Raw genomic sequence first — 24610 nt, 5'->3', positions numbered from 1 at the left:
CCCCTCTCAGCACCCAGCACCTCCTCTGGACCCCTGCTTGGTTGGTGCCCATGTTGTCCTGGCTGTACCTGGGCTTAAACACCAAACTCTTAAGAGACCCAATATATTTTCTGGAAATGCTTTGAACATACCAATTAGTTTTAGCTATAGAGTGTCCATTGAAGGACTAGAGGCCCATGACTTAGCTCGAAGCACCAGGTTGACTCACGCCTCCTTCTTTTGCAGCTGACCGAGTTGAATACCTTCTTCCTGAAACATATCTTTGTGTTCCAAGCCAGTCATCCATTAAGCTGGTGTCGAATTCTCTTTATTGGTGGCATCACGGCTCCCACAGTAAGGTAATTCTGTGTTAGCCTGACGGTCATTTGAACATGTTGACCTGCTTTTCAGGTCATTTTGCCCATCATTTCTCCTGTGTAGCATAAAGGAGGTCATATAAACTAGCAGATTTTCCGTGAGAATGTCATTCTAGACAATTATACTTCCAAGGGAACAAAAAGACTTATATATCCAGAACATGAAGAAAACTTTTTGCTTCTCCAACCTCAGTAACATGAAGACCGACACCACCCCATTACATTCAAACACCTTTATGCTTTATGATCTTCACTGCTATTCTTTCCCTTGTGCTCAGTCACTAAGCTGTGTCTTTATGACTCCATGGACTATTGCCTGCCAGGCTCCTCCGTCCATGGGGATTCTCTGGGCAAGAGTACGGGAGTGGGTTGCCATTTCCTTCTCCAGGGGATCTTCCTGACCCAGGGATCCAACCTGTATCTCCTACATTGGCAGGCAGATTCTTTACCACTGAGCCACCTGGGAAGCCCTTGTTTCCCCTATAGCATCCTATTTAAAACAAAATGAGGGAGAGACATACTGAGGTTTTCTTCACGAGATTATCAAAAAATACAAACATTTTTACGGTGGATTGAAGTCATAAATGTTGTTATTTTTAGAATGAAACTTTATTAGTTCCTTTAGAGCCAGTTAATTTCCTTTCTCAAATGTCCTTCCTGTGGTCCTCCAGGACAGCAGGGACAAGCTTGGGTGTTCACCCTCCAGGGAAGCTGTCCTTGCCCTGGAGTCACGATTCATGTAGGACCCTAGAGATGAGGTGCTGTTCAGAGACTGGAGTCCCCCACACTGACCCATCCCAGTGAACTTCAGAGTGAAACGCTTTCCTTTGTTCTGTTGTTCCTGTTTGGAAAGAGCGATTAGGGTTTTATAACTAGTATGGAGTCTCGGCATTGATCAGTAGAACAGTTGTTCTTCATTGTTTCAGTAGAAACACCCAAAGTCTCTACACTGCTGGTTCAAAGTAAACTTCTTTGGAAACTGTGGGATAATTTAATTATTTTTAATGTGTGAGCGACCTATGCAAGTAGAGTGTCCTGTTTGCCAAGGAGAAGTGGGTGTTTTCCTTGGTCAGACATAGCCCTCACCCCCAGCTAGCACTTCTTATTGTTCTCATTCATTATTACAAATATATATTAATATATACAGGAAGGTAACAGTTGGTACACTGCAGCCCTTTGGCACTTTATGGACTGGTGATCTGCTGAAATAGTTATCTCATGTATGCAATTTTCCTTTTTGTGGGTTGGCACCTCCTTATCATATTTAAAATTTGATGTAATTTGAGGCTTACTGTTATTTCAGGAAAGATTAGCAGCAGTTCCTTCATAAAATTAGGAGCAATCAACAAATAAGTGGGAAAAGAAATCTCTTAGAAAACAGAAGAGCAAATCACATGTGATTTATCATGAAATTTTCTTATTGTTAAATATTTCACAGCAAAAACTAGAGACTCAACCAGAAACTAAAAATCCAGTGTTTGGACTTTTTGAGACCTCCTTAAAATTTTTGCCAAACTGTATGGGTTTTCAAACGATTCTTTTTTTGTTTAAAAATTAACCACTTCCTTTGTTCCTACATCACTTGAGGCTAAGGAGATGGTTGACAAGCCTCTTGGAAAGATGGAAATGCTAATGGATTTTAGGTTCTGATGAGTCAATGGCAGGCCCAGAAAGAAGCGAAAACTCAGGCTTCAGTATAAATCATATATACTTACCAGGTCTCTCTTTTCTTCTTTTTTGGTTAGACTTTCATATGACTCTGCTTTGAGAAGACATTTGAGTGAATATTCTTTTAGTCTAATATAATGTGCAGTATAAGGGCATGGATGCAATTAGTAAAGTAGCTGAACTGGTAAAAGGAAATTAGGTAATGAAAATGTGAAGTTAGAGGAAAACCTGAATTCTTTACAGCTAGAATTCTTCACTTTGGGCTACAGAGCCGATAGTTCATGGATGAGCTTTAGGCATTCGTGAACCCTCTGAAGTTTAATGCAGAATTTTGTGTGCATGTTTTATGTGCCTTTTTCATAGCTTTCCTCAAACCCTCAAAGGGGAGTCTTTAACCCCAGCCCTTAACCCACTGGTTCAGATGTCACCTCTCCAGGGATGGGTCGAGTTTCAGGGGCAGCTCTAAGACTCCCAGCCTGTGTTGACCTATAGACTGCCTCTCCCACGTGTGGCTATGAGCACTGGGCGTGTAGCCAGTCACCTTGAAATATTTCTGAGAGCCAAAATGTATAGCTTTCCTGCCTGGTTACAGTCAGCAGCCTTTGTCCTGGAGAGAGCCAGAGGAGACAGAGACAGTGTAGGTGAGCTTCTGGAACTGCCTCTATGGAGAGAGACTGAAGCGCCCACCTGGGGTGACTTTGGCTCAGGAGTGTGGGAGTCTGCCTCTGAATCAAGACTGCCTCTGCCAATAATCTGGCTCTTTAAACCACCTCCCTCCATCCCAGTCGAAATTCTTAGCCTCTTACAGGAAGGTTTCAGCAGGCACTGGCTTCCTATTCTTTTGAATAGAACTAGACCAGGCAGCTTGAGTATGTGGAACAAGGCAGACAATTTTTATAGTCACACTGTCAGAGTGATTTAGTTCTGTATTGGCTTGCTGGTTTTCCAGAGGCTCTCAGTGAATTCTACCTTTGTTCTTTCAGACAGTACTACGCTTACCTCACCGACACACAGTGCAAACGCGTGGGAACACAGTGCTGGGTGTTTGGGTGAGTAATCTGTTATCATTTGAAACCACTTATGTCTGTAGATTTCTTGAGTTCTTTCTTGACCCTGCATTAACTGCCTTTCAGTGCAATTTTTGTGTGTCTTGCGCTTTTAACATTCATTTTCTGATTTAAATTTAGACTAGTTAACTGGCAAGTTACAGAAAGAGGAGGTAGAAATTATTTTTTTTAAAAGACAGTAGGAAATCAAAAGATATTTTCCACATAGAATTGGAGGCCTTGTTTCCTGAAATAAATTAGGAAATGAATTGTTTGAATTCCGTCTGAAATCGATGGTAAGTTTGGGACAACGTCTTGTGATGGGCTTGACCATGCTTCATGTTACTTTCACACCAGAAAGGGTCTGGTTTTATTGTCCCAAAGAAAACTAACACGTAGCCACATGGTCACAATTTATCATCTTATTATAGATAAAAATGCTGTATCTGAATTTATAATTACTTAAATGATTTAAAGGAAAGCATAGATTATCCAGTTTCACCCCCAGTATTAAACATGAAATGCTGTTCAGTATCTCAGGTAATCGCTTCCTCGGTATAACACCATCCACATCTCACCAAGCTGTCTAGCAACAGAAGTTCCAGAGACGTCCAGCACGTCTGTGTGTGAAGTTCTGTCACTCAAGGAGCTTAAATTCAGGACCTGATCTAGATTTTAAACTGAGCATAAAGAAAATCCAATGAAAACCACAACAGATTTTTAAACGGAATCTTTTTTTCCATGTAATGCATATTGATAATGTAGAAAAGAATAAACTAAAGATCATCCAAAGACATCAACTGTTTAGAGATACTCGCAGATTACATTACATTGTCATTCCTTTCGAACGTGTGTGTGTGTGTGTGTGTGTGTATCCAGCTCTCACCCAGATTCTGGAAGGGTTGCTCAAGTTTCCCACCGCCTTCTTCCCAACAGACAAAAGGCCTTTGTCACTGTTTCTGGCAGGCTTTATGGTGTAAGCTGATTTTCCTACCCAAAGTAGCTTAAAGGGTAATAGGATGGATTCAGTTTCCATTGTTGACTGCTCTTGTGGGAAAGAGAATCTACATTTACCAGACTTCTTACATACTTTTGTCATGGGAAGGCAGGTTGCCTTCTTACTGTCTTGTCCAAGGACTGGGGATCTTTTTTGCCTTTGAGCTTTTCCTCTGTCCCATGCATCTTCTTTCCATGTGCATTTTTCTTTTCACATTTATAAGTCCTTGCCACAGTCTTACTCTGCTGCGACGGGAGAACTCTGTCTAGTCACCTGTTGAGGAAAAAGGAGATGGTGGATCAGAGAGACAGGTAGTTCTCCCTAATCTGGTATCTTGAAAGTTTAATCCCTGTGGTGGGAGAAATAGCCTAGAGGAACTAGGCAAAAGGGTGGAAGCAAACGCAGAAAAGCTGCCCCTTACTGGAAAATGGTGAAAGAAGGTCAAATGCAAATGATCTGAAATAAATGCGAGGTCATTTGGCTGATTTAGGATGCTCTGTTGAGAATCAAGGACTCCCAGAATGGTGATGTCAAGGTCAGTGGACCTTGAGATTAGTGGACTGTGCTGAAAAACAGCAAGTCCCTGTTCATAAATCATGCAGGGCGGACCCACCTGGTGTGTGAACGGGCAGGAGCAGCCTCTGTCTGGTCGGCATGGTGGGCCCGTGATGGTGCTGCAGGAGGCCTGTCCTCCAGTCTTTTCTCTGTTGTTTGCCTCTCAGAGGCCACCACCTCCCATCTTCTTTTCCTTCCTTCCTCTGGTCACCTTCATTTTTTTGGTTTCTTTCATCTTCTGTCAAAACACCAAACACTGAAATGTCTGACTTCCTTTAACAGCTTTGTTTTTATCACTAAGTCATATCTGACTCTTTAGTGACCCCATGGACTGTATAGCCCACCAGGCTCCTCTGTCCATGGGATTCTCCAGGAAAGAATACTGGAATGGGTCACCATTTCCTTCTCCAGGGGATCTTCCTGATCCAGGAACTGAACCTGTGTCTCCTGCATTGGCAGGTGGGTTCTTTACCACTGAGCCACCAGAGAAACCCCTTCTTTAACAGCTAGTTGATGCTTTATAGTTTTCTTTTGGGATGACTTTGGCTCTATCACAGTATGGAGATGCAAGGGAACAGAGGTGAAGCCCATGTACTGGGCACTTTTCTCCTTTGTAAATGTTACACCCTCAAAAAGCTGGCATTAATTGCTGCTATATGTAATGAAATACAGACTTTCAATGTGGGCTCTGCAGTTGTGCCATGGAGCTGAACTTACAGCCTTTTGTCCCTAAATATCCTGGGCCCAACTGAGACAGGACTCCATCCATCCAGAGAATGGGAACCCATGGGGAGAAGTCGGAGTGGGGGAACCTCTTCTGGTTACTACATCTTCATGGGTGTCAGGGCCAGATCGAGGTGGACAGATTGCCCAGATGTGCACGTGAAACCATCTTCATCTTCACCTTTCTCCCCCTCCCCTCCCCATTATAATTGAGTTTCTGAGCCTCCAAAGGAGAGCATTGGGCTGGATGATGAAGAAAAGATGTTGGATCCTTTGGCCTGGAAGGGATCCAAGCTGTGGCTGTAACAGAAGTGAGCAGCCACTTTTCCTCCTCTGGCAAGTTCTTGGGTTGGGTCTCCAGGGGTTGGGTCAGAGCTGATGGTCCCCAGGGTCGAGGCCTGGAGCCCGGTTGCTGTCCGAACTGCCTTTCACCACACTGGCTTCCTCTCCCAAGTTGTCCCAGCCCTGCTGGTGACCCAAGACAGTAAGCTTCTGCCTCTACTCCTCTGCACATCACGTTGTCCAAGGGCAGCTCCACGTTGGCATGTCCTTCTCCACCCTTGTCTCTCCCGTCTTCTCCGCAGCGTCTGCCACATCTCCAGACTGTTTTCTTCCTCCTGCAGCAGCTGCCCTGCAGGTTTTCTTCCTCCGTTTCTGCTGTGTCTGATTCCTTTGCTGGCTTCCCCGCCACCCCTCTCCCCTCTGCAACTTCTTGTAATTATGCTGCTGTTCTTCCAGGCTCCTTAAGGGTAGATACAGGATGCAGCTCAGTGTCCTTACAGGAGGAGGGAGTGTTTGGAGGGAATGGACAACTGGAGGAGGCCTTACCTGCCTCCTCCACCTTCCACAGCACTCCCAGGCCACCATCATCTTCCTGCCGACCTTTGCTCACAGCCTCTCATACTGCCTTCCCTCTGGTCCACATGCGTCTCTGTTTCCCACCCTCAGCACTTACATTGCAAGGGCAGCATCCTTGCCACGTTCGCATTTCCTTTTTCTAGTGTCTTCTTCTCCATCCCATCCTCCTCCAGACCCTTTTTCCTGCTGCTCCCTGCTCCTTTGCTCAGAAACACCTACTGCCAAGCCCCAGTCCTCTGCAATAGTCACAAATTTTTTTTCAGCAACTGCATCCCTTTTCTCCAATGATATCTTGCTCCAAACCCTGATATACAGCAAAACAACTGAGCAGGATCGTTCTGGGCGTGCCACCCAGGACCCTCTGCCCCCTTCTCCCCCTCTCCATCCTGCCCCGGGGCTTCTTAGGAAGTCCAGATGTTCCATGGAGCACAACTGAAAGAGTTCTCTACCTCCTTAAGGCCCAGCTCAGCGTTCACTTCCTCCCCAAAGGTGTGTTTGCTCATCCTAACCGGAACCGGAACTCATCTTAACCAGAACCGGAACTCATCCGAACAGGAACCGGAACCGCCTCCTGAAGTTCTGCAGTGGCTCCTGGCTCCCTGTGGGATTGTATCATAGTTGCGTCCCTTGTATACACGGCTTGTTTCCACTGGTGGAGAGTCAGCTCCTGGCCGCCGGAGAGTGACTGACCCTCGCCCCAAGCCCTCGCGGCAGAGCGTGTTGTGCAGCTGCAGGGCTGCATCTATAGGACGCACACAGGCTGTGGCATCTTGGGAATCCAGGTGCAACCAGGTGCTACAGACAGAGCGGTCTCTGCTCGAGGTTGACTTGTCTACCCAGCTCACATACACCAGGCCGAGAGCTTTTGTGCCCCAGTTTCAATAAGACTGATGCATTCTTGTTCCATCCGCGGAGGATTTCCTGATGCCGGGTTCTGCATTAAGGTCGTTTTTATTTATGAGAGGCCAGCCTCACTCCAGGCAGAAGCACCTCAGGCAGCCCAAAGTTGATTTGCCTCCTGCCCATGAGAACCCACTAGTCATAGCAAACACCCTCTTCCAACAGCTCAAGAGAAGACACTACACGTGGACATCACCAGATGGTCAGTACTAAAATCAGACTGATTATATTCTTTGTAGCCAAAGATGGAGAAGCTCTATACAGTCAGCAAAAACAAGACTGGGAGCTGATTGTGGCTCAGATCAGGAAGTCCTTATTGCCAAATACAGACTTAAATTGAAGAAAGTAGGAAAAAACCACTAGACCATTCAGGTATGACCTAAATCAAATCCCTTATGATTATACAGTGGAAGTGACAAATGGATTCAAGGGATTGGATCTGATATACAGAGTGCCTGAAGAACTATGGACGGAGGTTTGTGATGCTGTAGGAGGCAGTGATCAAGACCATCCCAGAGAAAAAGAAAGGCAAAATGGTTGTCTGAGGAGGCCTTACAAATAGCTGAGAAAAGAAGAGAGGCTAAAGGCAAAGGAGAAAAGGAAAGCTACACCCATTTGAATTCAGAGTTCCAAAGACTACCAAGGAGAGATAAGAAAGCCTTCCTCAGTGATCAGTGCAAAGAAATAGAAGAAAACAAAAGAATGGGAAAGACTAGAGATCTCTTCAAGAAAATTAGAGATACCAAGGGAATATTTCATGCAAAGATGGGCACAATAAAGGAGAGAAACAGTATGGACCTAACAGAAGCAGAAGATATTAAGAAGAGGTGGCAAATAGATGGGGAAACAATGGAAACTGCGAGACTTTATTTTGGGGGGCTCCAAAATCACTACAGATAGTGACTGCATGAAATAAAAGACATTTGCTCCTTGGAAGAAAAGCTGACCAACCTAGACAGCATGTTAAAAAGCAGAGACATTACTTTGCCAACAAAGGTCTGTCTAGTCAAAGCTATGGTTTTTCCAGTAATCATGTATGAATGTGAGAGTTGGACTATAAAGAAAGCTGAGCACCAAACAATTGATGCTTTTGAACTGTGGTGTTGGAGAAGACTCTTGAGAGTTCCTTGGACTGCAAGGAGATCCAACCAATCCATCCTAAAGGAAATCAGTCCTGAATATTCACAGGAAGGACTGATGCTGAAGCTGAAACCCCAATATTTTGGCCTCCTGATGTAAAGAAGTGACTCATTGGAAAAGACCCTGATTCTGAGAAAGACTGAAGGTAGGAAAAGGGGACAACAGAGAATGAGATGATTGGATGACTTGACTGACTGTATGGACATGAGTTTGAGCGAGCTCCGGTAGTTGGTGATGGACAGGGAAGCCTGGCGTGCTGCAGTCATGGAGTCACAAAGAGTCAGACATGACTGAGGGACTGAACTGAACTGAACATGCTCTTTCACGATAAGGACGGCAACAAGCATGAAGGGGAGGGAGAGTCCTGGGTTCCATCCAGCCACAGATTGGCCACCTTGCTCAGCCTGGTCAAGATCTGAGATTGAAATTGGCTCTAAGTTGAGGGCAGTACCATGGAGGGGCTGCCCAGGGTGAGGTGGTTGGTGTTGCTTCAGCTGCCAGGCTTCATAGAGGCTCCCACAGTACCCAGGCCTTTGGCCTCAAGCCCCAGGCCAACAGCAATTTGAGTCCCATAAGGAAGTGATGTTGACCTCCCAGGAGGGTGTTACGTTTCAGGACTCCCTCTAAGGCCAGCATTGCTGGGTAAGGGGTCCGTGGATGGCTGGCGTGATGCATCCCCGTTCCTGCTGCTCCCCACATCCCATATCTCCTCCAGGTCCTCACCCTGCTCCACGGTCTCCTCACAGCAGTTCTCTTCCAGCCGCCAAAATGAGTCTCCACAAAATCAATCCAGTTCAGCCCTCTGCTGCAACACCCCCAGGATTCTCAGGTCCCTCAGACTGAAAGCCGAGCTCTGGGGTGGCCTTCAAGACCCGTGTCACCTCGTGACCTCACGCTGCCCCTTCCCCTCCATCCTGACCCCTCCCCCACCCAGTCTCTACTTAAGGGCACCTCCATGGACAACAGGTCAGCTAAGATTCCTCAGCATGTGGGAACAAGTCATCCTGAAGTTCCTGATTGAAAAGCAATAGTCTTTAGAGCAAATTTCAGGTCGTTATGAAGTCAACTGAGTGAGTCATGACCAGCATTTTTCTGACAGTGAAATAGGGTAGGAAAATGTCAGAGCAAGGGGACAGTTTTGTGTGTTTTGGGGCAGGTTGTGTGTGTGGGAGAGGGGACAAGATGAAAATTGTGTTTCCTGCCATGCGACTCAGGTCACAGAAGTCTGAGAAACACAGCTCTAATCAGCTGGTCACCGAGCTCTCCAAGGGTGCCTCGGTCAGTTGACTAATTAGACGCCTGTCACAGTAAAGCCTGCTCTTCTGTCCGCTCAGGGCAGGTGGGCAGACTTCCTTCAGGTTGCAGTCCCTCAGGCCGGCCCAGCCCAGGCTGCGTTGCTTTCTGTGTCCGCCCACAGGAGCCCTTCCCGAAGCTGCTTTGCTGCCCTCTAGTGTCGGCTGGTGGTCTCAACCTCAGGGCGACTGCCAACCTCAGCCCTGCTCCCTCTGGCCTCCCACGATGCTGGGCTGAAATGAGGCCTTCTCACAAGGGCTGTGCTTTATTGGGCCGGGGTGTGTGTGTGAGGGTGGTCTTTAAAAATTCAGGCAACCACTCCTAAACCTTGTTTGGTTTGCCCCGGGGGACAAGACCACCCCAGACTCTCTAGAGATCCATACTGGAGACTTTCTGCTTTGGTGGTTCTGACTCCAGGTGTTCAGCTGTTTAGAGCTGTCCATCCATTTGACCGTGGCAGTGACCTCTGTGTCTGCAGTGGGGAGGGGGCCTGGGGTCTTCGGGCCCCTTCCTGCCTTTTCAGAGATTATGCCTGCAACAGCACCAGTCCCTGCTTCTCGCTTCCCTCCTGAGCAAGGAATACCCAGCGTGGCCTTGTCAGAGGTCGCCATTTCTGGGCAGTCATTGGGATGAAGGGGTGAGCTGTGTTACCCCACCTCCTCAGTTCTTACCTTCAATTTCTGAACCGTAATAAAGATCTGATTTTAATATTCATAAATGAAGTTCCATAATACAAGATTGGCTTTTTTCTTTGACGTTTTAATTCAAGAGTAAAACATGAAAGTTTTTTTTTAAACATTTTTTAATTTAGCAAAATTCCTTACTGATGTAGAGGATAAAGGGTTTTTATTGTCAGCAGAACTGGACATATTAAATCTGGAAATTCCTAGATGGCTGTGAGGGAATGTGATCACTGCTTTCAAGTTACTGAAAGCCTCACCTGGAGGCTCACGCTCCCTGTATGACTGTGGAGGGCAGAGTTAGGACTGGGGCGGGAGGAGGCAGGTACCCGCTGGAGATAAGGAACAACTTCCCCAAAGCTAAAGAGACTGAAAGAGCAGAAGCAGCTGCCCACAGAGGTGGTGGGTTTCCTGTCCCTGCCAGGGTCTCAACCAAGGGGGTGTCTGTCCACCTGTCGTGATGGCTCTGGCCGAGATGACATCAAGTGGTCTGTAGCTATGAAAATATACACACTGAGATTGTGGTCTGTGAGGAAGGAAGATATGAAAAATAACTTATTCCTGGGGAGGAATAAAGGGATGAATAGGCAGAGCACAGAGGGCTTTTAGGGCAGTGAAACTATTCCGTCTGACCCTCTAATGGTAGATGCATGTACACTAAGTCACTTCCGTTGTGCCCAGCTCTTTGCAACTGTAGTCCATGGGATTCTCCAGGCAAAAATACTGGAGTGGGTTGCCATGCCCTTCTCCAGGGGATCTTCCCAACCCAGGGACTGAACTTGCATCTCTTACATCTCCTGCCTTGGCAAGCAGGTTCTTTACCACTAGCACCGCCTGGGAAGCCCAGTGGTGGATACGTTACACTTTGAACATCTATCCAAACCCCTAGAATGTACACCACCCTCAGAGTGAACCCTGAGGTAACCTATGGGCTTTGGGTGACTATGTTCATCTTTTGTGACAGATGCGCTGCTCCGGTGGGGGATATTCCTAGTGGGGAAGGCTGTGCATGTGTGAGGGCAGAGAAAGGTCGGAAATCTGTACCTTTCCCTCAAGTTTACTATGAGCCTGAAAAACTGCTCTAAAAAAATAATCTGAAGAAAAACAAGAGAGGAATAACAGTAAAATAGCCTTTTTAATTAAATATATATATATATATATATATAAAAAATACATATAGTATGTATCGTCTCTAAAGAAAGCACAGTAGACTAGAGCACTGTCATTTTGTAGGGGACTTGCTTCCAGTGTTTGGAGCAGAAATCTTTTGACCTGCTGAACTTTCTGATGGAATTATGCATGTTTCTGGCAATGCGTTATATTCTAATGAGTTTGTTATTTAACCTCTTGTTCTGTGTCACAGGGTCATTGGTTTCCTGGAAGCTATTGTCTGCATAAAATTTGGACAAGATCTCTTCTCTAAGACCCAAATACTCTATGTTGTGCTTTGGCTTCTTTGCGTGGTAAGTCATTACTTTTCTACCTTGAAGTGTTAAACTCCCCATGGTCTCTTCTAGAAAAAAAACAAGACCGTCTTGTGCACCAAGGTTTCTTAGACATTTATAGAAGGCAAGACATACTACTTGTAATAGCCCAAGATTGGCCATGGGATGAAGTTCAAGAACAAATCCATAGGACCACGTGGCACCCCAAATTGGTCCCCTTTGTAGGTCTGATCACATGCCCCCAGCAGGTGCATAATTATACTCCCATTTGTTTCACTCCTGAGCATTCGCCTACGTTTGCTGAGAATGTCAAGTCTGCCTTGAAGGGACAGTTCCTGAGCCCTGTAATGTGTATATTACCAAGTGTTCATGTACAAAACGACAGACTCTGGTTTACAGGCCATGTAAGCGGAGGGGGTTTGGAGGCAATCAGGCCACGCAATTTCTTCTCCCCTGGCCAATGTTATATATAGGCCATGCTTGTGTTGGTGTGTTTTCCTCTCTGAAGGGAAGAGTCCTGGGGGCCTCCAGCTTCATTGTCCTGGGACTTTTCCCTCATCTCTCAAATGAAACAGGATCTTACCTAAAAATTTTTAAAATTTAAAATTCTGTGATTGCCCTTCTTAATTTGTTTTGTTACTTTGGAGAAAAGTCTTATTTTACATTTAAGATTCTTCACTTTTACTTACTTAGTCTAGAAAATTAACTCGGGCTTTTAAAAAATTTTTATTATTACCACATAAACTTCAAACATGTAGAAGTACATAAGGTCGCTCCCCCTTCACATAACACATCACCCAGATTCAGCAGTTACCCACCAGTGGCCGGTCTCGTGTCCTTCTGTTCCACACGCACCATCCCTACCCCAGCTTACTCGGAAGCAGGCCCACTTTTCCTATTTCAGGATGTCTTTTTAAAAAAAGACAGGAAGGCTTTTCTGTTTAGTGCAACCACCATGACATTATCACACGGGGAAAAGAATATATCCCTTCATACTGTTAAGTAGCTGATCAGTGTTCACATTTCTCATGTTTCCTTCAAGTTTGTATTTTCTAACAGTTTATTTGAATCAGCATCTACTCATTGCAGTTGGTTTGCATGCCTCTTTTAATCTACATGTTTCCCTCCATCTCTAGCACTCTCTCCTTTGCAGTTTATTTGTTGAAGAAACAAGCTCTTTTGTCCTGTAGGTTTTCCCCTCGTTTGGTTTTACTGATGCCATCCTTACTGTCATTTACCAGATTTCTTTGTCTTCTGTATTGTCTATAAATTGGTAGCTGGATCTAGAGGCTTAATCAGATTCAAGTCTTTTTTTGTTTGTTTGTGTTTTCCTTTTGGCAGGACTGAACTTTGTATTTTTAAAGTGTTTTAATTGTCTTTCATGGTGTCTATTTTTAGGATTACTCGTTAGAATCCTAACCGTGCCAGGGCACCTTGAGCCTGTGCTGTTTTATCTTGAATAGTGAAAGGGGAGAAGGATCTCTTTTGTCCTCAAACTCCAGAATCCATGCTCAGATGTATTTTTTCCATCACAGTGAGACAAGATGTAAGGATTGGTTGGAGGGGAAGCGTGTCAGATGGGCCAGGAAATGTTACCCTTTGCTCCTCACGTTTCTCTCTGGCATGGGCACCCCGGCTCTGTGAATTGTAGCGGGTACTCATGGCAGGCTGGGATGGGTGCAGCCCTCACCTAGCACCAGCGGGACCACAGGCAGGTTAAGGCCGGCAGGACTCCTGAGACGTGGGCAGAAGGTGCTTTTCATCACAGTCTATTGCAGGCCTCCTCCGGGGGCATCAGTAGCCAGAAGAGTCTCCTCATGGCCGGCCGTGTCCAAGGAGCTGTCTCTGGTCACCCAGCTGGCTGGACCCCTCCAGTCTCTAAGTTTTAGAGACTTTCACTCTGTTTTACTGATTAGATGCTTAGCATCCGCCTCCTTAGGTCGGTGAATTTTGATGCACCTTGGTGTCTATGCGATGGTAACTTTATCAAGGACACGACCAGTTTCTCAATCTTTCCATCCCTTAGCGTGGTCCCTTGTAAGTCCGTCATGTGGCCGAGTGCTCATCAGAGCTGCCCTGATGTGGAGCCGCACAGGTAGGTGACTGGCAAAGATGAGATTTATTCATACTTACCGTGCGCCAGGCGCTGCTCGAAGCACTTTTCACACGTTGCGTATTTGATCTTTACACTTTGAGGGGAAGTACTTTGTTATCCCCTCTTTCCCAGATAAAGGCACAGAGAGGCCCCCCTAACTTAGCTAAGGTCACACAGGTTGTCCATGGCAAAGCCAGGGCTCAAACCCAGCGAGTCTGGCTAGAGATTTCTGCTCCCGTCTCCACGGGGGTTCCCCTCGGAGGCCCTCCAAGGGCACGTGGGCATTACCTCTGCCGACTACTGATGCTCAGACATCATCTCGGTGTGTGTGCACAGAGCCCAAGGAGCTCCGGAGAGAGCAGCCAACAAGCTGGGGTGCAGCTCAGGCAATCACGTGTGCTCGGGGTCACCTGGGATCACAGTACATGGTCCTCCCATCCCGCGGGCACCCAGCCTAAGCCCCCAGGCGAGGCGACCGCCGCCTCCCGACGTCACCCCTCGAGTCAGCCATCAGGCTCTCCGCCATGTGACCCAGCTCCACCTCGTTCTCTCCCATCTTCTCCATCCTGCCCTTCAGATCCGTTCTCCACTCTGTTGCCAATGCAGTCTTCCAGAATTCAGGTCTGAATCCCTTCCTCCCCGCTTAGAATCAGTCTCGATTGCTGGGGCTTGAGAGGGCCCAAGAGAACAGTATTTCCCCTCCACCACCAGGTTCAGAGCAGTTAGGAGACAGGCAGGAAGAAGGAAGGCTGTGGAGGTCAGAAGCAGCCACTGTATGACCGGGAGCCCACATTCGCAGTGTTCGCGTCCGATGCCAACAAGAGCCTTCCAATCACGAGCCCCAGGAGCAGACACGCTTTCCTCTCCAGCCTCAGAAAAGCTGGCCTCCCCTCGCTGAGAAAGGAAGTGGCCCGCTTGCTCATCCCTGTTCCCCAGTCAGTTAAGACACACCGCCCCCTGGGGAAAGGGTGAGGGAAAGCCACAGGGTTACCCCAGGAAGCTTCCTCTGGGGGGAAGAAATAGCGGGAAGGAAGACGGGTCCCCAGCGCACACCCAGCAGCAGAAATATGAAGTCGTGCCCACGTGTTCGGGGCCGTCACTGCCTGGGTGGTTCTCACACCCAGCCTTGCAGTCCCGTCCTCAGGCTCCACCAGACTGTTCCCGGTTACTCTACACCTCAGCGCATCGTCCTTCCAGACCTGTCCTGCCTGCACCCGAGAGGTTTCCTTTGCCCACACTGAGTGCTTTGCCCTGCTTTTTCCTCCACCTGGTGAACCTTAATGCCAAGACCAACCTTCCATCGGCACCCCGCGTGCAATGTACTCCGGCCTGCAAGGCAGACGAGAGGACTCCCTCCTGCGCAGCCCAGTCCCATTCTGTTCATACCTCCTCAAGCTCTGGCCCCAGCGTGACATTTTCTGTGGTTGTTTATGTCGGTCTCCTCAACCTGGCACTTCCTGCTGCTCACAGAGAATAAGTCTCCATCGTCCTTTTGTGCCAGGGATGCTAGCACAGCGTCTGATGCACGGGAAACACTCATCAAATGCGGGAGACTGAGGTGGGTGAGGTCCAGAGACGGAGACCAGGAGACCCAGACACGTATGATGAGACAGGCAGGCGTGAAGACTGGAAGCGCCCTGCGCCGGAGTCACAGGAAGATGGCAGCCTGTTTGGGGAGTGAGGGCGAGAGCAAGGCGGAGGAGGTGGTCGGACGTGTCTGCCAGGGACCAGCTCTGTGTGTCGGTGGAAATTCAGGGTTTTTTTTTTTTTTTTCAGTGGAAAGACTGCCTCACGGAGCAGCTGGAGGCCGGGAGAGCGTGGAAGGGACGGGCCGGAGGAGGGCTGAGCCTGAGGGTGTCTCTGGGAGCTCAGGGAGGGCCTGTCCCAGGCAGTGGCGTTGAAGGTGCAGACAAAGGGCGGCAGGAACCCGGCCCAGCAGGCATCCCCTTGTAAGAGCTGGGGAGGGCGGCTCCAGCTTTCCTGTTTGGGCCACTGGTGGCTTCTGGTACTAGTGACTGGTTGAGGGGTATCCGAGAAGCTCGTTGAAAGGAGGTGTGTTAAGGTGTGAGGGACCATTAGATTTTACAGGTGAGAGTGTCTTGTGTCACTGGAAGTTCTGGTCTGTCCAGGAGCTCTGGAAAGACTCGGTCAGCGGTGGAGACACAGGAGTCAGGAGGTGTCCATGCTTGGGGTAAATGGTAGGAGCCATCAGCTTGGTAAGAGTCAGGGGCCATTGTGAGGGGAGAGGCTGGCTGAGGATGGGGACCAGGGAGCAGCCACATTTTAGAGGCTGGGCCGGGGACGAGAAACAGCCACAGGGAAGAGGACTTTGCAGATAAGCAGAATCCCCCAGTTAGTGTTGTCAGTGACGAGTGCCATGGAAGGGGAGCTGGCCTGAAGAGAAGCCTTTGGCTGGGATGATTAGGGGCCCCCATGGCCTTGCACATGTATCAGTTAGAGAAAAAGAGTGGAAATAAAGTGTGGGTTTAATAAATATTAAAAGATGTGTGTGCCCGGCACATTTTATAATCACGTTTTTTTATTAAAGATCAAGATTGGTCTCAGTCTTAGAAGGGAGGCAAACATTTTTCAGTAAGAGAACGAGTTTACGCCATGTCTCCACGCTAAGAGAAACAAAGCCCCCAATTATTCGCCTTGATTGGGAAGAGAGTATACACAGAAATTGTGATTAATATAGAAATAAAGGCCCCGTATGCTGGTTGATAAGCTGCCGCAGCACCAGTTGTCTAATGAGTCTGGGTGGATTTGAATGCTGGTAACCATAATATGGAAGCCACACCTGGGCCTGTGTGCTGCTTTGGCTCGCAGCCCTCACGTTTTTTCTTTTTTTCTTCTCTTTCTTTAAACAAAATCTGCACAATTGCTATTTAAATGCCAGGCCTTGACATTTTAAGTGGGTACTTGCCTAGATTTCCAGAGGTGTGATTGCAAACCCATAAATTACAAGCTTTTGTCTCCTGGGACAAGTGTGAAAAGGGCCTCTTGTACCCAGGTGAAGTGGTTAATTTGGCCACCACAGCAGGTCCTTTGCATGGCGGTTGTGATGATAAGCATCTGCCACGCAGCACCTGCCAGTGTTTGCCTGCGCCACCCCCCCCCCCCCCGCCCCCACCCCCACTGCAAAGCAAGGTCTGCCCAGCTGTCTGCTCCTGGAGCAGCCCCAAGCTGCCAGTCTGCCCTCCCAGGGCAGGAGAGAAAGCTGGGAGAAGAAAGCCCCAAACGTCTGCCCTCTGGTGGACGAGATGCGCAATGACGACCCCCGCAGCACAGTCACCGACTGGTCCCTGGAGGTGGAACCCCGCCTCCCTCCCCTCCTTGTGCAACCTAGGCTGTCCTGCTCTCTCCCTCAAGGAGCTGACATACGTACAGATCCCCTAGTCTTCCCACTCTTGCCATGCCGTGAAAACGGTACATTTAATATATGATGCCATATATTAGAAATTTGAACAAGTACTGGACTGTGTTAAAGATTACAAGTCGTGTTTCATTTTACAATTTTAGTATATTCATTCATGGCTTAATTTTTTGATGGGGAGATACAAGCTTTCTTAAATTAAAAAAAACACCCGAATATATACCAGTTTCAATAGGGATTTAATTTTTAAAAAAAAGAACTAGTGGGTCTTCTTATAGTTCGTGTTCTCTCCCCGCCATTCCGCTATTCCCACTTCACTGGCATGGAAAGACCGGGGGAGCACTCAGATTCCTTTCTTTTTTGACCCGTAAGGTGACTCCATGCACCCAGCAGACACTCCATGAATGTCGCTGACCCGGAGGAACTGGACCCGGGCTATGCTATAGGCCGCCCGTGACGAGAAGGCACAGCCCCTAGTCCCCTTCAGTCCGGGCCCTGCCCACCGGACTGCGGGCTGGGCACACTGGCTCCTCCCATGATGCCTTTCTTCCCCCGGGAATGGATGAATGGACAGATAAATAATGGATAGCGCTCTAAAAACATGTAGACCTGAAATTAGCATTTATTTTGATAGACACCCCTGAAATTTGATCCAGGTATGTAAAGAAACCTGTGTTCTGGTTTCAGTCTTGCCACCCTCTAGCTGTGCGTCTTTAAGAAGGTCATTTGCCTCTCTGAGCTCTATTCCTCTGCTGTGAGATGAGGATTGAGATTAACACCTCTAGATTTAAAGTTATGACTCTTAGAAAGAACTGAAATTATTCAAGAAGAGAAGATTACAGCATAATTTCACAACTATTCCCATGGCTGAGTCAAGGGGACAGGTCCCTGTAGGAAATGCAGTGGAAGAGATGGAGGTTAGACCTTGAGGACCATGTTCTGTCAGTGGGTTCCCAAAGTAAGGACTTCTGAAGAAACAGAACAGCAGAAGCAATGAGGAATTGATGCTTTCAAACTGCGGTGCTGGAGAAGACTCTTGAGAGTCCCCTGGACAGCAAGAGATCCAACCAGTCCATCCTAAAGGAGATCAGTCCTGAATGTTCATTGGAAGGACTGCTGCTGAAGCTGAAGCTCCAATACTTTGGTCACCTGATGCGAAGAGCTGACTCGTTGGAAAAGACCCTGATGCTGGAAATGCTTGAAGGCAGGAGGAGAAGGGGACGACAGAGGATGAGATGGTTGGATGGCATCACCGACTCAGTGGACATGAGTTTGAGTAAGCTCCAGGAGATGGTGAAGGACAGGGAAGCCTGGCATGCTGCAGTCTGTGGGGTCACAAGAGTCAGACATGACTGAGCAACTGAACGACACCACGTAACAGCATAACGGGCAGTTGTTTGCTTGGTTTTGGCGACTCCCTCACGGTCACGAGGGGAAGCTGAGGCCCAGCTGGGGGGCCTTTCCTGTCCTGTCACATGGTGTAGTCCAGGCAGCCAGGAACTTCCCCCAACTTTCAGTTTTTTGACACATTTTTAAACTCTAGATTTTTAGGTGCTATTTTTTTCCCTTAAATTAGAGCATAATTTAGGGTGTAGGGGGGCTGGTGGGGCACACCAGGGGGGAGTGGAGGTGATCCCAGCCTCTGGGTAACCATGGACCATGCCTTTGTCTTTTCACACAGTCTCACAAGACAACTTGACCTTGTCTTTATTTTCCGATCCACCTAACAGAAAAATGGAAGCAACCAGAACTGGGATCGTAGTGGGGCCACTGAGACTAAACAGTGTCGTGCCCAGGGCAGTGGTGTCCTGCTGGGCCCCCCGGCACCACTGTGATCCTACACGGAAGGAAAACTGCTTTTTCATTCATAAACCCTCTTCCTGGGCTTCCCTGGTGTTCCAGTGGTTAAGAATCCACCTGGCAATGCAGGGGATGCTGTTTTGATCCTGGTCGGGGGAAGATCCCACCTGCAGTGGGGTGGTCAGTCCCTGCACCCCAACTCCGAGCCCACGTGCCCTAGAGTTCATGCTACACAGCAAGAGAAGCCACCATAGTGAGAAGCCTGCACACCGCAATGGAGAAGGGCCCCTGCTTGGCACAACTAGAGAAAGTCTGCCTGCAGTAAGGAAGGCCCAGCGGAACCAAAAAAATAAATATTAAACAAACAAAAAAAATCTTGTTTCCCTCAGAAGCTAACCGGCTGAGTCCTCCTAATTGACTTTAGTGATGGGGGGCAGGGTGCAGAGGATGGACTGTGAGAATCAGACCCCCAAAAGAGGTATAAGATAGAGGCCGATATGTGCTCTTAGCCAGAAGCCACAGAACTGCTCAGAAAATGCACCTACCTGATCCCACATCTGGAAGAGATCGTCATTCTGAAGGCAGAGTCTCAGTGATAACCACGGAAAGTGAAGTGAAAGTCGCTCAGTCGTGTCCGGTTCTTTGTGACGCCATGGACTATACAGTCCATGGAATTCTCCAGGCCAGAATACTGGAGTGGGTAGCCGTTCCCTTTTCTAAGGGATCTTCCCAACCCAGGGATCGAACCCAGGTTTCCCACATTGCAGGCCGATTCTTCACTTTACTAGCTGAGCTATCAGGGAAGCCCAGCCAACCACGGAGACACTGGTAACCGAGGTCTCCCAGCTCCTCTCTCAGAAAGCCCTCGCGGTCTTCCTCGCTGCCTCCTGGGGTCGTCGCTGCCGCACCCAGCTGTCCTGTAACCGGCGTCCTGGGGCAGGCGGCAGAAACTCCTGGAGACGCCATGTGTGAATTCTCATCGAAATCCTAAAGTTAGGGAAAACGGAATTTTTGGTTGCACCCTCACTCTAAAACTGTTTTGTGCTTGTTTTTCTCTTCCAGGCTTTCACCACCTTCCTGTGCCTGTACGGCATGGTTTGGTATGCAGAGCACTACGGTCACCGAGAAAAGGTATAGAAGGGAATGCAGAGATGGCTTTTTGTGTCTGATCACACCCTGCTTGGCACTGTAGCGGGGAGCACAGTCTCGGAGGATGGGGCGTGGCCGGCAGCGCGTGGGCAGGGTGTCAGCGCCCTCTGCCCCGCCCCCCGCCGCCCCAAACACAGCCAGTTCAGAATTCACTTCCTATAATTGCCATTCTTGCTTGGGACTGCCCTGTTCAATAGCTCCCGTACTTTTATCCTCATTTCTTAAGAGGGCTAAAACTTTTAAAATTATTTGCGAATTCTTTTTGTTTGTTTTTAATTGTGGGGCAAGCCCTGGACCAGTTTTTGCAAAGCTGGGTCTTTGACCCTGTGCAGGCCTCCCCCTGCGTCCCAGCCTGGGGCTCCCTTGCTGAAACTCTCGCCCTGCTTACTTCGTTGTGTGTGCATGTGTGCGGGCGTGCTCAGCCACTCGGTCGTGTCCTACTCTCTGAGACCCCATGGACTGTAGATCGCCAGGCTCCTCTGTCTGTGGGATTTCCCAGGCAAGACTGATGGAGGGGGTTGCCATTTTAGTCCTCCAGGGGATCTTCCTGAGCCAGGGATTGAACCGGAGTCTCCAGTACTTCCCGCATTAGCAGGCGGATTCTTTACCACTGAGCCTGCTACCTGGGAAGCTCTCCTTTCCTAGTAGAGGAGGATTAAGGTAGAGGATAGATGTGAGGGGGCTTAAAACGCTATAGTAGTCTCGTCAACTGGGATTTTTTTAAAGTGAAAATAGCAGCTTTCATCCTCTATTTATCCTTTTAGTCTAAGGAGCTAAAGGTACTTTCTAGAAGATCTGTTCTGCATCACTTGGGAGTAGCCTTGCTCTTAGAGCTGAGAGCCTGAGCACCAGGCGGTCCTGCCCTTGCTGGTGGGGGTCCCTAGCCCGGGAGAGGCCTGGGTGGAGCACCCTTCCTTGTTTGCTGGCGCCCTCCCCCTGGGAGCACTCCCTGCCACCGCTAAGCCTGCCTCTCTGCCTAGACCTACTCCGAGTGCGAAGATGGCACCTACGGTCCAGACATCTCCTGGCCTCACGGGAAAGGCTCCAAAGGTACTTTTCTCTCTCGTTTTCCTGCTTATTGCTCAAGGCCCCCAAAGCCGAGTAAAGGGATTTCTAATCAGAATTTATCCTTATCCTCTGAATATTGATAAATATTTGGAGCCCTAAATGGTCTCCAACCTACTCACTTGCATGTCTCCTGTTACTTATTAAGAAACAAGCAAAAAAAAAAAAAGAGAGAAAAGAAACAAGCAAAGTGCTCATAGGTTCTGCCCAAGAAACTTGGCTTCATAAGAAGAGGCGCTGTGTGGTTCTGCCTCCTCTGAGATAGAAGGACAGAGCGAGACCCCACTGTCTCAGCTATCCTGATGGGGATGTTCCTCCTCTTGGCTTTCATTGTGAGTGAGAGGAAGAGTTGTGCGCCAGGAGAGAAGCCTTTCAAAAAAGAGGCGGATCTGCTTGATCGCGTTGATTTAAGAGACAGACCATCATCAGAGGGATTTCAGCAGTGTAGTCAGGGATCTCCCACTGGCCTCTCCCCAAGGAGCATTCTGGAAAGATTTGGGGCCACCTGGTTATTTTTAAAGAATTTGGCTTGTAGAAAAATGACCCCGAGGACGCTCCACTAGATAGTACTTCGTCAGTTATGAACTGATCGTGGGACTTGACTAAAAGGAGAGAAGTGAACACCAGAGACCTTGAATGTCAACCCTAAGACTGGCTCAGCAAAGCGGGGGTGAGGGAGGGACAGCTCTGCTGAGTTGCTCTCCTGATTCTTTGGGGTGAAGCTCAGCACAGCTCTCCCTGGGAAAACGCTGCAGAGTGCTGGTCACCCTGCTGGAGGTGGTTTCTCCTGAATCCTCCAACTACTGTGGACTGCGGATGGAGGTGGGCACAGGGTTTCTCCCCTGGGGGCTCCCTTATTCAGAACCACTCCCCCGCCCCTGCTGCCCCAGCTCAGAGATCAGTCCATGGCACTTCCAGGTTCTCCAGTGACAAGACTACAAGATATAAGCAATGGTAGAGATACGTTGAAATGGAAGGTAGGCCGACGGTTTAAAAAACAAACAGAACCTGAGCCCTGGAGCAGAGAATCTTGGCTCTGCTGCTAGGCCAGAGGTTGTCCACGTGCCCAACTCTGGGGCAGAGCCAGCCTCCTGCCAGGAAGTTCCGATGACCTTCCAGACCTTACACACCCCCTGCCCGGAATGCCCACCCTCACCCCACCTCCACTGCCCCGGCCCCACCGTCCAGCTGGCTGGGAACCTGCTGATTGCTCAGCACTCAGCCCATGTAGACGCCTTTCTCTGAGCTCCCACACAACGGAGCGAGACAAAAGATGCCGGCCCTGTAGACCTTGAGCCTCTCGAGGGCCTGCGGCATCTTCCCAGGTGACTCCCGGCTGCCCGTCCTGAGTAGTGGGAGGCCTCTAGGTCAGACTCCTGAAGTCGTGTAATAGCTTTCATATCTGTCAAGTCAAGAATTCGTTCCAGTTTAGAGATTTAGAAACTACGGTTTGCAGCCGACCAAGGTGGGGGAAACGTCACTGGTGTGTCCTTTGGTTGTGAAGGTAGACTCGACACCCACGTGGTGTAAGTTTTCACTGGCTCTCCTCTGTGCTCTGATGTGATCTATGCTCTCACTTCTGGCCCCCATCGCCATGGACCACAGTCCACCCTGCGGGGAGTGTAAAACATCTTTAGGACACCCAGGCCCTAGCTGTGCTAGTTAGCTGAGGGCCTGGGCTTCTATCAGTCAAGTCAGTCAGTTCAGTGGCTCAGTCATGTCTGACTCTCTGCGACCCCATGGACTGCAGCACACCAGGCCTCCCTGTTGATTCAAACTCGTGTTCACTGGGGCCTGTATGCGTTGGTTTGTTAGCAAGGTCACTAGATGGCGCCCGAGGATCAGTGGAGGAGCAGCGGGCGGCCCGGGCAGGGAGAGCAGGGGCAGAAGGGCAGAGCCTGGGCCCGCAGCCCGCAACGATGCTGACGCTGACGGCGTGTCCCGATTCCTCTTGACCAGGTTCTGAAGACGGCCCCCCCAAGCATCCAGGCAACAGCGAGAGCCATTCTTCCAGAAGAAGGAATCGACATTCCAAGTCAAAAGTCACCAACGGAGTGGGAAAGAAATGAAAAGACCCTGGTTCATAATAATCCAAGATGTGTCCAGGGAGTGCCTAGAACTGGGAGGGGACGGAATCGGCTGGACTTGCCGGGAGGAGGGAGGTCGAAAGGCACAGCGTGATCGGGAAGGAACGGGGCTGGAGAGGGGGGTCGTTATTTGAGAGCGTGGGTCTTGTTTCCCACAGCCCCGGCCCACAGGGCAGACGATTGCGGGAGGGGGTCAGGGCTTTGGGGGTCCCTGGTAACTTCAGCACTTGGCCACCGGTAGCAGGACGGTGCTCGGAGGAGGAGACGGTAGCTCTTTACTCAATTGCCGGAGCAGCTTTGTGCTTCCTGTGTGGTGGGTGCGGTTTAAACATCTTCGCTGAGACAGGGCATCCCACCGGGACAGCTGATGGACAGGTCGCCACCGTTTTCTTTCTCTGAATCTGCCCTTCCACTTGACTGACTGGTTTTAAGCCCAGCCCACTTGACTATGTTTTATTTCCTTACTGCTTGTTTTTTAAGTCGGGATGCTTATATAAGCCTTCAGATGCCACTGCTGACGTTGAATTGGAGGAGAGGAAAAAAAGTGGGGAGCTTTGGGGTTACATTTAGCAACCTCCTCCCCCTTTTAGGACCTGAAACCACATGTGGCAGGTAGACACCAGGCTGCGGGAAGGTTAGCTCTCCACACAGGATCCTGGGCGTTAGACCAGAACGTTCCCGTTCCCTCGCCAGCATCCCTGGTCCAGACTTAGCCACAGCGCACAGGCGGGAACCTCCCCTGAGGCAGTGCTCGCGACCCCTCCCCCAGCCAGGTGCCTTTTCCATTTTATTTGTTTTCTTTCACGGTGTGTTGCTGACATTGTCTTTTAGTCCCATGTGAGGTGCTGGTGAGTATCCCCTTTCATCCGTGCCATGCTCTAGACCACCGACCCTGATAGTTCACCACCTCTGATGGATCCCTGTTTTAAATAAAATGGTTCGCGTTAAAACCCATCAAATTTGGCCTCCGTTAAGCGCTCATTTCTTTGCATCTTATTGGTGCTTTTCACTGTTTGTAAGCAATCGCTGTGTTTTTCAAGTGGCTTTAGGATACTGTGAATATGTTTGTGTTTTATGTAGTGAGAAGAAAAGAGAAAAAATATATATGTATTTTAGAGGGCTTGCAGACACATATGTTCCTTTTCCTAAACTTCCCAAGCGATCAGTAGGAAATGAACAAGATAGTCATTGTTGTCTTTTGTGTGTGTGCACTAAGGGAATGGTTACATCAGCCAAGTTGAATTGATTTTTCTAACAAGTGACCAGTACCCAGTTGATTTTCTCATAAACTCGCTGAAACCAATCGCTTTGTTCCCTCCTTTCAGAGCGCAAAGGTTTCGATGACTTTTCCCCCTTTAAGGAAATCTTTAACCATAG

General features: G+C 48.8%; 1 protein-coding gene across 1 annotated transcript in view; it reads left to right on the top strand.

Annotated features, from left to right (window-relative positions):
• Window positions 1–24192, top strand: part of PTDSS1 (phosphatidylserine synthase 1) — a 68648-nt gene extending 44456 nt beyond the window's left edge. Inside the window, exons 8-13 of the mRNA XM_055546612.1 lie at window positions 226–338; window positions 3008–3073; window positions 11580–11679; window positions 19995–20063; window positions 21062–21131; window positions 23106–24192. Of these exons, the coding sequence (XP_055402587.1) occupies window positions 226–338; window positions 3008–3073; window positions 11580–11679; window positions 19995–20063; window positions 21062–21131; window positions 23106–23215 (528 nt within the window). The 3' untranslated portion in view covers window positions 23216–24192. The remainder of the gene's footprint in view (window positions 1–225; window positions 339–3007; window positions 3074–11579; window positions 11680–19994; window positions 20064–21061; window positions 21132–23105) is intronic.
• Window positions 24193–24610: the final 418 nt, after the last annotated feature.

This window comes from Bubalus kerabau, chromosome 14 (genome assembly GCF_029407905.1).
Source record: "Bubalus kerabau isolate K-KA32 ecotype Philippines breed swamp buffalo chromosome 14, PCC_UOA_SB_1v2, whole genome shotgun sequence".
NCBI classification, from domain to species: Eukaryota; Metazoa; Chordata; class Mammalia; order Artiodactyla; family Bovidae; genus Bubalus; species Bubalus kerabau.
The sequence above is the reverse complement of the archived record's forward strand: the minus strand, read 5'-3'. Positions and strand labels throughout refer to the sequence as shown.